General features: G+C 43.6%; 1 protein-coding gene across 2 annotated transcripts in view; it reads left to right on the top strand.

The window, feature by feature from the left end:
* The window catches only part of fto (FTO alpha-ketoglutarate dependent dioxygenase), a 126,401-nt gene that overhangs the window by 55,280 nt on the left and 57,368 nt on the right, over positions 1-13,753 (top strand). For both annotated transcript variants that reach the window (XM_034870017.1, XM_034870007.1), the window contains one exon: positions 1,779-1,903. In XM_034870017.1, the coding sequence (XP_034725908.1) occupies positions 1,779-1,903 (125 nt within the window). The remainder of the gene's footprint in view (positions 1-1,778; positions 1,904-13,753) is intronic.

The raw sequence follows: 13,753 nt of genomic DNA, 5'->3' as shown, positions 1-13,753 counted from the left end.
GCAGAAGTTGTCACTGGTGTGTTGGTGTGTTTAACATGTTGGATGGAAGAGGTGAGCAGACTTTGATGTGTCACGACTTTTGCCGTCCTCATTGTGTTGGGACAAAAAGATTTTTTCCTATCAATTTATAGGCTGTGATGCACATCAAGGTGAACCGTCGCGGACCCGGGTTAACAGCGTTTTTTGAATGATGCGGCTTTTACTGGCTGTATTTTGATGTTTGATGTTGCACTGTTACTAAGCTCATTAAACGGTGCTGTCTTTCCTTTTTTGCCACCCGTTCTGTTCCCAGTCCAGCTTTCAGAAGAGCTGAAACAAGCTCAGAGGCACGTCAGAGCAGGTTGCAGATCAACTACGAATCACTCGCTCATCGGCGTTGTCCTAGAGACACTGCAACTGTGCTACACGGCCAGCACGGCAACGTGATGTCTACTGGCTGAGATGGTGATACAGTCTGAATGCACTTTCTGGCACTTTCTTAGCCTGACACTCATCCCAAGAGGATGGGTTTTTGATCCAAACTGAAAGGAACAGTTTCTACAGGGAGTACAGCCAGCCCTGCTTCCTCCTGGTCACTGTAATCTTGGGTGTCTTTTCCGAGTCAGGTGTAATCAGTCACACACGGCCACATGTTTTGACACCTGTCCTGTGTGGTGTGGAGGAAGTAAGCATATTACTCTGCGGCAAATCCCACTTCTTTCCTTTGGAAACACACACACAGACAATCAAACCTATCTTCACATGAATTAAGACAGACAGGTGGATTGTCAGAAAAGGATTAAAAAAAAATGGGAGAGGAGAAGAAAGGAAGGTTTCCTTACGTTGTGGGTTTTTTGAAAAGATGTTTGGATGACTGGGGAGGCGAGTGACTGTTAATGGGAAGAAATGAACATGCTTTACTGCTGGATGTGACAGGAAAAGACTGTTCTTAACAAGGCGTCAGAGTCAGTCTGAGTTACAGATCCATCACTTCTCAGAGGCTGGAAGAAGGAGCGGGGGGGGGGGGGGGGGGGGGGGGGGGGGGGGGGGGGGGGGGGGGGATGCATTTAAACATATTCAGAGAGGGAGAGTCTGTGAAGGGTAGAGGAGAAGAGGGAGAAAGAGGGATTTGAGTGTGGCTGACAGCACTGCATTTAATTTGGGCTGCCGGATCCTTTTTCATTTGACTCCCTCTCAACCAGCTTAGAGGCTGCGGAGGACTCTGAGGCGAAGGTTTGCCAGGATGTCTCAGATTAGCACTGATGTGCCACGTCACACTTTAAGCCGGCCTGTAATTCATGTTCAACAGGGGGATACTCACACATTACACTGTGCTGTGCAGGACGTGATTAATTGACTCACACTCTAATATTGGGTGTAATTTGCCCATCCTCTGATGTGAAACTGACTTTATGCTAGACTTACTGTATGTCGCCGTACCAGGGATGTTATAATAGAGTCTTGGCTCAGAGCTGTGTCATTTCTCAGCTGAGGATAGAAGCTCAAGGATGGAGGGAATCTCTTCAGGTAGTCTTTCCACTCAATTCCATGCAGTTTAGTATTTAGGGAAAAACTTAATCTGGCCAAATAATTGTCTTACTCAAGAATGTAGTGGGTGGTAATCCAACCGATTTCATTTCTTTTTTAGCCTGTGACCATTTTCATTTGAATTGAAAAAGGAAATTCCAGAATAAATATGAAGCTAGGGTTGAGTTTGTTTGGAATGGCGTGGTCCAACACATCTTTTCATTTAGTCCTACTTGATGCAGCCATTTTATACGTCTGCTTCTCTTTTTCAGACTATGCTCTTCTTGGATACAGTGGAAGAAGAGGGCCAGGAAGGAGAGGGAAGGAGGGAGATGGCAGAAACCTTGCTGTCTTCCTTGACAGACAGACACCAGCAAAGACAGACATGGCGAGACAGGTAACACGATGTACCACCAACTTTGTTCTTTCCATCGGCACCCACCCTGACGAATGTGTGAGACAAGTAAAGTAGGACACTGTCTTATATTCAAAATGGGAACACTTTCACACAAATAAGTAAAGTCACTTTAAACTCATTTTGGAAATATTCTTTAAAGTCCTGTGTTATATTTTTGTTTTATTGTTTTTTTTTTACACAAAAACAATGTGTTTTCATACATTTTGCCGTGGGCTGATCAGAAACGTTATATGTTTCTATTTTGGTTTCCTTTATTTCCCCAAAACAAGGTCATACTGAATATGTTGCGAGCTGAAAATCTTGAAAATTGTCATCGCAATTAGATTGGCCAAAACTGGAGAAGGACATACTGTTTGTTAACCATTGGAACAAATGGGGATTATTAACCCTGTCAGGTAATGAAACTAACCAATAAACAACAGGGGCAAATATTTAGTGAACCCCTATTAAGGAAAAGGGGACCCAACCAAAACTCTGGCACATACATGGAGACCAGAGCTATTGGAATATTGAAGGATCACGAGTGAGACCAAATGGTTTCTGATTGCATCATCAAGCAAAAATAATCATGAATCATCACCTTACTCCTGCCTTCATTCAGTGATGTGATTTCCACAGATACACAGTGTTGTAGTTGGTGTTTGTTTGTGGTCCTTGGGCCTGGCAGCTATCACAGCTATCACACCGACACACGTGTCTTGGATAAGCCCAGTCACTTCCTTCCTTCCAGATAAGGGCAGAGAGCTACGGCTTAGAACACTGGCCAAATTATTCAGATAAAGGCCGCCTCACACACACTCACACACACACACACACTATGCACGCACGCACGCACACATGCACACACAAAACAGTGTTATTTTAGCTGTTCATGCTCACAGTCACTCTCCCCCTCAGCACTAGCAAGGACACAAATTCTGGCATGCATGTAGATCTGCAATCACATATGTTTCACTGCTTATTGTCTCTATCAACAGATTTGACCTCAGTGTTACACACGCACGCACACACACACAAACACACACACTTTGGACCAGGCATGAACCAGAGCCTAAAGAAAGCAACAGTACCAGGGGCAGAATTTACAGACTAGACATTCCTAAAAGCAACGTTATTCTTTTGACACATATACCTCTATGTGTCAACTTCCTGCAGTGTTGCTGTCCTCATCTTTCCGTGAAGCCCTTTTTGTTTTGAGTTGTCCCCCGAAGTTGACCCTTAACTATGCCCCATCCAGATGAGCCTTGTAAACTGGCTGTTTCCACACACCTTGCTCTGCTGCGTCGACGCCCACGGCCTCACAACTCTGATGTAGGGCCTGCTCTGATAGTGCATTCCAGGTGCAGGTGCTGAAAGCTAGAAACCATCTCACCACACCCAAACATCAGCGCTGTCCCCCACCATCCTGGTTCCCCCACCACCCACAATGCTATGTTACCACCTTTTAACCATGTCTAACCCTAGACGTAGCTCAGCCCACCCTAAGATCCTGACAACCACTATCACAAACCAGGGCAGGAAATGGTCCGTCCTTGTCGGTGGGGCAGGCAGACGTTTACTCTATCAGCAGTGAAAGAGTGATTAGATTAGTTTTGGAGGAGGGCAAGCGTCCCACACAATGTGTTTGAACTCCAGCTGCTCATGATAGCTCCTCTCCCCTTTACACACATTAAATGTCTATCCCTAATCCCCCACCGCCCCACTTACAAAAAAGCCAGGGGTCATCCTGTCAAGTGGCTGTCAACAGATCTCATTTACACAAAACTAAACACATGGCTATGTGCAATGTTAAGTGGGACGTACTGGTACTGATTACAGATTAGCAGATAATGAGGGTTAAGGATTGCCTCGTTAGAAAATAGAGTTCTTATTTATGTACCACTACTACTAAGAGACAGAATCATTGTTTTGAATTGAACATACAGTATATTGCAGAATCAGACAGTGAGTGAATTTAGTCAGTCAGTTGTATCTAAATCCTTGATTTGTTTTTATAAAAACAGTCACCAAAGTAAAACTTTTGAAATCAATCTACTGATTATTTTGCGGATTTCTATTATATCTGGCGTCCTAATTAGTTTTTCACACAATATGCAACATGCAGTCTCTTATCAATATACCGCCTTTTGTTTCCATGGTTTCCATTCAGCGCATAATGCTTGCAAAAGGATGAAAACCTGAAAAAAAAGTGTGATTGATGACTCTTGCTAGAGGCACATAAACATAAACAACCAGCACTGATTGATTAAGTTTCTCGCTGACTTTTGTTTCTTAAACACCAGTTTAAGCAGCAGACTCCGTAGTGCTGGAACGTGGGCCTGCTCACTGCCATTTTCTGCCTCCGGGGCATTTTTAGCACGCCCAAGAAGCAAAGAAAGAGAAATTGGACCTAGTGACCAGTGGTTCTTCACAAGTGACTTATAGGCACTTTGAGTGAGTGATGCCTCGGCTCGCCCCGCTTGCAGAAGCAGTCCATTCATTCACTCTGAGCCAACAAAGTTATGAGAGCTTTTTTTATTCTTATGAGCTTTTCTGGTAACTGGGTTTTCCCGATGCACATGGTGAATTCTTTGATAGATGCTGCCCTCTGTGTCCCTTTGGTAAATTCCCCGTGAGTGCCCTGGAAATAGATGCATTATTATGTGTGTGGGTGACTGTACTGTCAAAGTCAAAGCATCTTTATTAGTCTCCCTAAAGAGTAATTTGTTTTGGACACTGAGTAACATTGCTACAAGAGTTACAACAGACACACAACAACAAGCACAGGTCTAAATAAATTAATAGACACATGTACAGTAAACATATGGACTAATCAAATAGCTGTGCAAATTGCAGATTACAAATGATATTTTCAATACTTTTACAAAAAAGAAAAAGTAATCCTTCCGACATTCTTCTGTTCACACATGCCTTACAACTACTTAATCCTACTTCCATACTCATCCATGCATTTAGTCTTAAAAAAAAAGATTATAATTATTATTATTATGTCCATTAATAAATATCCAAACATTCAGTTAAAAATGTGCATTATTGCTCCATTCATATCCATTCATATATTCAGTCAGAGATATACAGTACATTAAATGAATGAATTCACAGTCATACATTCATCGCTGCTCATTAATGAGCTTAACTGTGAGAGGAACAAATGAGTGCTTATACCATTTATATTTGCACAGAGGAACCCTGTACTTCTTTCCTGAGAGCAACAGCTCAAACTGCAAAAACAATACGTGGGACTACTGTAATCTTGGGTGTCTTTTCCAAATCAGGTTGAGTATACCACACAGGAGGTACAGATTGGAGAGCAAGGCAACCTCCAGGGAACAGCCCTATTAGGAAATGGCACATCTCAGTGGCACTATACAACTATAGAGAATCAAAACACTTGGTACTGGAAATATTAGGTTTTAAAAATGCATAATGTGTTTCACATCTACACAAATGTGGGTAAAACAGGATTCCTTGTTTGATAAACACTGTCCAGCAGTATTCAGAATTTTTGAACGCATCTACAGTGGATACTTGGTGTAATCCTATTTGAATGTGTATGATTACAGTATTTCTACCTTTGAACATCCTTGATGAAGTGACCTAATGCCTTACAGAGCCTGGAGGTCACTGTTCTGACCAACATAAAAAAACAAAAAAAGGCTTTTTCAACGCCGGTGAGCAAACACCAAAGGGAACAGCTGTGAGTTTTGTACTGACCATGCAAACTGCTGTAGGCTTTGTAAGGTCATTATATGATAATGAAAATCATTACAGAATTACATGGGGGTTTAGGACATGAGAGCAGCGGGGAGGGGAGGGGAGGGCCACATTGGGTTTGATAAATGGACTGTGAAGGTGCCCATCTGGCCCTCTCTATGGCTTTTTCTTCCTGCTCTTTTATCCACTCTCGTCCTTTACTACCCCTCTTTCAGTCCCCTCCTCTGTTCTCCAGTGGGCCAGTTTAAAAGCAAGCAGGCCTGTAGTGAAAGATTAACAGAGTGCAAACCCAACTCACCTCTGTGGAGGAGAATAGAAGAGGAGAGACAAGCGGAGGTGTTTATGACCCAAAGCAGGGTTTGTGCATGACTTGGCAAACCCTGTTCCCCCATCATTCAGTGTGGGCCGGTAGGAGAGTAGGCGGCCATTGACCTTTGGCATCGGAAACAGTTGGACAGTTTAGGATGTGTGAATCGCTGTAGTTTGGAGGCACCTTGGTAATCTTTCTTTTAATAGGCTTGGGTGGTAGAGAAGGCAGAGAAATGTGGCAAGTGCAAAGAAGTTCGTTACTGAAAACAGTTAAATTTCCACTATTTTGCAGCATTCTGGGTTTATACCACGTGATAAGGGAGAGAAACAGTAAATTCTGCAGCAGTGGCAGACGGGGATGGAAATACATCATATTCATCTGTGTCACATTGAGACGTATGTGATATTGGACTGCACAAATATGTTTACATGATGGTTTGCTAGGCTGGCAATTTGTACTAAGGCATTGCAAATTTCCTGTTTACTACAGTTACAATTATGTTTCTATGATAAAACGTCTGGATCCTTTAACTTCCAAGTAGTTTTAACATTTGTGTTCATATTTGCATTATTTTAAGAACTTAGATTTTTAATTCACAAGGATTTTAATAAATGGCATTTTTTGATTAATCATAGGCAAATGTCCTTTTGTTATCTAATTCCATTTCAGTCGCCCTTTTAAAAGACAAGGAGATAATAGCTGTACACTCAGAATCTAAGGCGCAGTACATCTGTTGTCTGAGTTTATTACTTTTCTCCAACTTGTTGAGAGTTAGTGAGGTCTTTATCCCAAGACAAAGACAACATCAGCTGACATGGCAAGCAGAGCTAAAGGACAGAGAAGGAGGTCCACGTGTCCACAGCTGCATGCATCACTCAGCTGTCCAGGTCGACCCATGACCTCTAGGACCTTTTCCAGCCTCCATCGGCTTTATGTTTCCTGCCATTGTCATCCTCTCTTGTCCTCACCTGGACATGGCGCTGCTACACAAAAGGCCCAGTCTGTCATCAAAACCAAGGGTCACCGGGGGCCAGCAGGGGCCAGAGTACCGAGGTTGAAGCTGTGCCCAGCCGGGGTTGACCCCACAAGTGATGTCAGCTACCAGTTGCACCCCTATGGAGACAAAAAAAAGATGAGAGAGACCTTCGTTGGCTGGCACTTCATTCCAGGAGTGCTGACATTTCTTTTGTGTTGTCCATGACAGACTCCGCCCCGATTCCTGCACTGGGTTGGGACAGGGAGTTAGGAGACAATGGAGGTCCCCCGTCCCAGATGGGAGTTGGAAGGATTTTCAATGTCGTGTCCACAATTAAGATGGACAGACCACAGCCTTGTCTAATGTGGCCAATGACCTCTTTAAATCCCTAGAAATGCAGACGCCATACTGCAGGGATTACTCTAATGCCATAAACAACTCACTCTCTTTATACTCTCAAGGTTTTGCTGGGCACAAGTTCCCATAGACCTCTAGCAATGCCATCATCTGTTGAGATGTCATTTCACAAGTGAGTGGGTTGGGTTTCTGAAATTTAGAATGGAGGTGTGTCCTTTCATATCTTTCTTTCAGTGTGAGGAATCTGACTGGCTATTATGTGGATGGGTTTGGGAAAGAGGTTTTGTGTGGTACAGTTACAAATGGCTGCCATCAAGCTGTCAATAAGTAGTTTTAATTAGCGAGGTTGGTGGTGTTTTCTGGGCTAGCATCATAAACCAAAGTTCTGGTTGGCGGCGGTACAGTCCCGGTATGTTGTCAACCAGGCGTATGTGACGTAAGTTGCAACCCAAGGTGACAGGTTAATCAGATCTCCCAGGCAGTAGCTCCACATTTGCTCTCTACATCATCCCACGGTCCTGTTTTGCAAGCAGAAGAGACAAGGCGACCTCAGTCTGCTTTCCTTGGCATGAGTTGCCAGCCCAAAGTTTTTGCTGGCTGCACAATTGTTTCTCTTTACCTTAGGGGTTTGCTTGTTGCACTGGTGGGCAAACACCTGTGTGTGGTGGGTGGAACTGTCGTGCCACAACCCTGTTTCGCCATCGGTGTGTGTTTGTCTGTGTACCACCTACTTTGGCCGTCATCGTCATCACTGTGTTTACTTGGTTCAGGGCACTGGAGGAGAAAACAAATAAATACATGTCATCTGTCTCTTTCATCGCCGGCCAGCCTGTAATTAGTGCAAGCGCAGTGGTTAGCCTAAGACGCTGTCGTCTAATTTGTCTGTCTTTATCTTAAACATGTCTGTGTGGTCCCTGAGACCAGTTACATGCGTGCCGCGAGATCGCCTGTGGCCTATGTGTTTGTGAGGTGTGTGTTTGTGTGTGCTTGATTGTAATTTATGAATTCATCTCTCATGCACCCACCCATATTTAGCAATCAGTCAGTTATGCATGACATGTCCTGACCTTAGCAGAACCTCACAGCTGCTGTCTCCGTAGCAGTTTTACTCCCATTCTATTTAGCACCCAGGCTGGAAAGTACTTCAGAGTGTCTTATTCTGGCAGGAATATACTTTGAATAAGATGACTGGTGATGCTGTTTATTTACCTTCTACTTACTTTACAAACAAGTTTGTCCTGTGTGCATATGCACTTCTATCTTGCCTTGTTCTCAAACAAGTCAATAATTGGCGAGGAGGTACAGGCTTTCTCTCGTTTTGTGGTTAAGTGTGGGAATGGAAGGCTTGCAACTGGCAGGAATCAGTATCACGCTCTCTCGTTGTTAATTTTCCCAGCTTATCCTTGACTGACTCTCAACAACATTAAATTGCTCACATATTTTAATGGAAACAGTCATTTCATAATTATTCATTTTGCAGTAAGAGCTTGGCAATGCAATGCGGCACAGAAAGGGAGAAAGAGAGAGAGAGTTGAAAATGTCATTAAAAGTCCCACAGACATTTAAAACACACTTGTTGGAGAGACAGTTGCCTGTTAAATGCTCCCTTTTTTAATATGGAAACAAGATTTGTGTTTGGAAAAGACAATGTGGTAAGGAGAGGGGAGGGGTGGTCTTGGTTTGGGCCTGTTTTACTGTTAGTCACGAAAACCAGGACATTCTTTCTGGTCAAACCCAACATCCCGGAGAGCTGATAGAGCATGATTGGATGAGGATGTGTGGCAGGCATGTGAAACAAACGGCAAGAACATGGCATTATGGTTCAGTGGGGGGTGCGCTCACCAAAAACACTGTCATTACAGTTTATCTCATCTAAATCCTTTTTGTCTTTGGTTAAATCACAATCCTTCTTAAAACATTAAGTTGAAACAGTACTAATTTAGGTTTTTTTATTCTGAAATATGTACATGTAAAAAAAGAAGTTGACCTGTTAGTGAGCTAAGTGAGCGTAAGTATAACCGTGACATATTTTTATGTGTAGGCCTTTAGTAAACACACAAACAATCTTAATATCATATGCTTGTAAAGTTTCAAGTTGTGTTCAGGTGTTTTGTGTATGATTTGTTCTAGCTACTTGAAGGTGCCGGGTACGGGTCGGCAATGTCTCTATCACAGAAAATAATTGAAAAAAATGTATGCCATGTTTACACACACACACACACACACACACACACACACACACACATACATGCACACACACACATACATGCATGCGTGCACACACACGCACATGCACATTATAGATGCATTCACACCACATGCTCCTTTCCATTTTCCTCCACCTCATCTACTAGAACCACCACACCTGGGCTCTTCTTTCTCCTACACACACCTCCACCCCCTCCACTCTTTACACACACATCTTTCTCCCCTCCTCTGTTAATTATAACCTACACCACTGGAACACTTCATTTCATATCAAGCATATTGTCTCTTCAAGGCTGGCAGGCAGGTCATAAATTATCCTGAAGGTGAGGATGGAAGTTGGAGGAGATAGTTATGAAAATTTCATCTGTCTGCCATAGCGGCCGCAGCTGCTCCTGTCACCAGGCGTGTGCTGGAGGAATTACACCGGGTCAGCGTTTGTGTATGTGTGAGGGTGTGTTCTTCACTTTGTGCATATGCTTAGGTACTTGAACAAGTGAATGGTGCACGTATATACAGCTCTAACGCATGAAAGTCTTTGTGTATCACCACATTTGTCGCTTTGTGCACGTGCGTGTTCCTGTGTTTGTCGCTGGGCCAGTGTGTACAGAGGGTTGGCCAGGTAAGACCTGCCTGTCAGTGTGTGGAACATCTTTGGCGTCCCTGTCACCCCAGGGCCCCCAGCTCTGCCCCGAAGCAGGGCGACTGGGAGGGGGGGGGGACAATCTTGCAGGGCGGTCCCCAAGCTGTCTCTGTTCATTACCGCTACAGAGATGGGACGTGGCCGGCAGGTGGCCAGACCTTTAGTCCTTACCTACTGTGATCATCTGCTGCACCACTCTGTGGACGTGTGTCTGTGTGGGTGGGTGTGCAAGTGTGTTTTAAAATGAAAAAAGAGTCAGAGGAAACCCATAACTTGTGTATTCCAGCAGGGAATTGGGTATTTTTTTGTTTGACCTATGCGTTTATGTCTTTGACAGATCTTTGTATATTACTGCATGGAAGCAATGTGCCTGAGCAGGAACATCTCCTAATGGCTACGCTTACATATTTACAAATGTATATAAATTCTGCATTTGGAGAAACTGGAGTGCAGCTGTGGCACTTTTTTGACAGAGCGTGGAACACTTCTTCTCAACAGACAGCCACACCAAGTGGCAATTAGTAAGAAAAGAAAAACACAGTAAACCCCCCCCTCCCCCCCTCGTCCCCTCCTACGTCAATTTGCAGTTTACTGCAAAAATTCTATTAGGGCCAAAGTCCATAGCTGTTAATTAGAATTCTAACTAGCTTGCCTCCTGACGAATGGATGGCTTCAGCAGCGATGTAGGATAAAAGGGATATCAGCGATTTCACTTCCCTGTACAAAGGCAGCCTCTGAAATGGGTCATCAATCCCACAGTGATAAATGTCTGGTGGAGTAATGACTCTCTTATCGGCGCTGGATTACTGGAGATATTTGTAATTAGTGTAGCCACACAAGTCCCCGACAGATGTTTTTGAGGCGGCACAATATTGAGGCCTTGTTTTAGTGCTAAATGGGAACTTTCTGCAAAGAATAGGGATAGTTAGAGCTATTGTGTTGCCGCAGACATAGGTGAATCTCAAGAACTGAGCCAGTGTTTTGTCAGTGGGAAAATGTGAATGCGTTGTGCTGCACACACCTACAGTGCACACAAATGTATGGAGCCACATTAACACACACACATTTGAGCTCATGACCTGATAGCTTAATACACAGCCTGAGGTCCATCCTGTAGCTAAAGAGCTCAGTCGCCACATGTCTGTGAGAGCCAGGGGGGTTCCTCCTCCTCGTCCTCCTCCTCGTCCTCCTCCTCCTCCTCGTCCTCCTCCTCCTCCTCCACCTTCTATCCCAGCCCCAGAGGTAGCCACTGCTATGCCAGGGGGAGTGAACGATTCACTTTTAACTTCCATTTCTCATGTTTTGGGTTGAGATTCACTAGCCGCCCTGAAGTTTTTTTTTCTTCTTCCTCCTCTTCCAGCTCTCATGAAATCACAATGTGATGTATTCAGCCTGAGGTGTAGCTCTATTCACAATGCAGTTTGACACTACCAAGCCCTGCTCCTCTCTGCTTTCACAATGCATCTGTACAGACGGACTGCTGACAAGTCTGTACCACTAATACAATTGTCCTGGCTGCCGTTGACAGCGACTTTCTCTAAAGATGTGTAATACTCACACTTAAAAAAGGGATACCTTTGATTCATTTCTGTCTCTCTCTCTCTCTATAAAAATATGTGTAAAAAAATAGTATATGTATTGTAGGAAACTGGTGCCAATGAATCCTTTGTGTTAGGATTGGGTATAAAGCTGTGTTCTGTTGCCGATATGTACATTCTCCTACCTACTGTCCGACACACCCACAAACCTATACCCACACATACACAGCCTGCCCGGCACTGACAGACGTGTAAGCAGATGCAGCCAGAACTGGTAATGGCAGGTGATTATAAGTGGCACACGTGCCAAACTAATTAAACCCCTGGGTTGACAGCAGCATTTGGTGGCACTGGCATTCTGGCATGCTGGCATTAGAATAATTGTAGCAGCAGCACATTTCACCTGCGAGACTGCAACTAACAACGTCATTTATTTTACAGCAGGCTGCACCGGATGTTGCTACAGAGGCCCGAGTTAGCTTGTTTAAGGTTTGACATGTATGGCAACCCCTGGCAGATAGGGCAGCTTGTCTCTGTCTGTTAAAGACGCATTTTTTGCTTGGGGGTATACTGTTTCTATAGTTTACATTTTTTTCTAAATGTTAAACTGAAAGAGACAAAACAGAAGTTCATCCTCCAACTGTTTGTTTGAATTTGTGATTGGGATATTAATAATAATGATAATAATAATATAATTTACAAAGAACATAAACCCACATACAGACAGAGAGGTTTCCATTATTTCCATACTGTACATGCACACACACACTCCTTTAGGAAGAATACTAATATTTACTCAAACACATATACACATTAATACATTAGTAGCTCATAGATGATCAAATATGACAATATATGCAAATCACATAACTGGGAAAAAAAAATAAACTTAGAAAATTCTAGTTAAGAATTAAGTTTTAACAAATGATTTAAAGTGCTCATATTATGCTCATTTTTAGGTTCATAATTGTATTTAGAGGTTGTACCAGCATAGGCTACTGTGGTTTCATTTTCAAAGACACAACATTTTTGATGTAATGCACATTGCTGCAGATCCTCTTTTACCCCTGTGTGTTGAACTCTTTGTTTTGGCTACCGAGTGAGGCATCTCATTTCTATACCATCTTTGTTGGGAATTGCACATGCATATTAAGTAGGCAAGGACAACTAGCCATTAAGAAGCTGAGTTTGAGAGCGTGCGACGCCATTAGCTAGCGAGTATTATAACCTGTTACAAAGAGACGCACGTTTGTCACGGAAGTAAAGGCTGGACTACAATAGAGCAGTTTGGAACTGTTTTTGGAAAAAAAAAAAATCTGTTGGAGATGGTAAGTCCTTGCAGGGTGGATTTTGAGCTATTTTACTTTGTAGACCTATGACATGCACAAAAATATATACCTTAACACAATTAATTAAAGAGGAAAAAGCCAAAAGGCATAATATGAGCACTTTAGAGCAGGACACAAAGTCATCAAGCCTTCAGGTAGACTGGCCCACCTCTGTATCTCCCCCAATAAGGACACACTGCAGCAGACAGGCAGGCAGGCAGGAAGGAGACAAGGACAGGAGGACGAGTCTCTCAGTTTGTTCAGTTCTCAGGTCATCACATCTCCAGCTGGAGGGCTGGAGCTGTACGCCCCCCTCACGAAGGTCAGAGCCATGCCAGGAGGCCAAAAACTGCACTAGGAGGCCCACCTGCACACATTCTAGGCATCTCCCATACATACAACTCTCTGTCTCTCTTTCTTCCTCACACGCACACACACACACACACACACACACACACACACACACGCACACACACACACACACCTACAACACCTGGATGGTTGAGTAAGAATTCTGACATACCTTCAGTTCTGTGGGAACTAGTCTTGTTGCAACCAACTTGACTGATTCATGTGCTTGCCTTGTGCTGTGCAGCAGGTGTGGCTAGGCCAGGTGCACACTTTGCTGCATCACAAGGTGTGTGCACTCTAGGCAAGAGGTAAATCTGATACAGCATCTTGTTTTTTTCAGTCCTGTAGTGTAGAAGTGAGTGGGGTTATGCAGGCGTATGCATAGCCGTTGCATGTATTGTCAGATG

This window comes from Etheostoma cragini, chromosome 1 (genome assembly GCF_013103735.1).
Source record: "Etheostoma cragini isolate CJK2018 chromosome 1, CSU_Ecrag_1.0, whole genome shotgun sequence".
Taxonomy (NCBI): Eukaryota; Metazoa; Chordata; class Actinopteri; order Perciformes; family Percidae; genus Etheostoma; species Etheostoma cragini.
The sequence above is the reverse complement of the archived record's forward strand: the minus strand, read 5'-3'. Positions and strand labels throughout refer to the sequence as shown.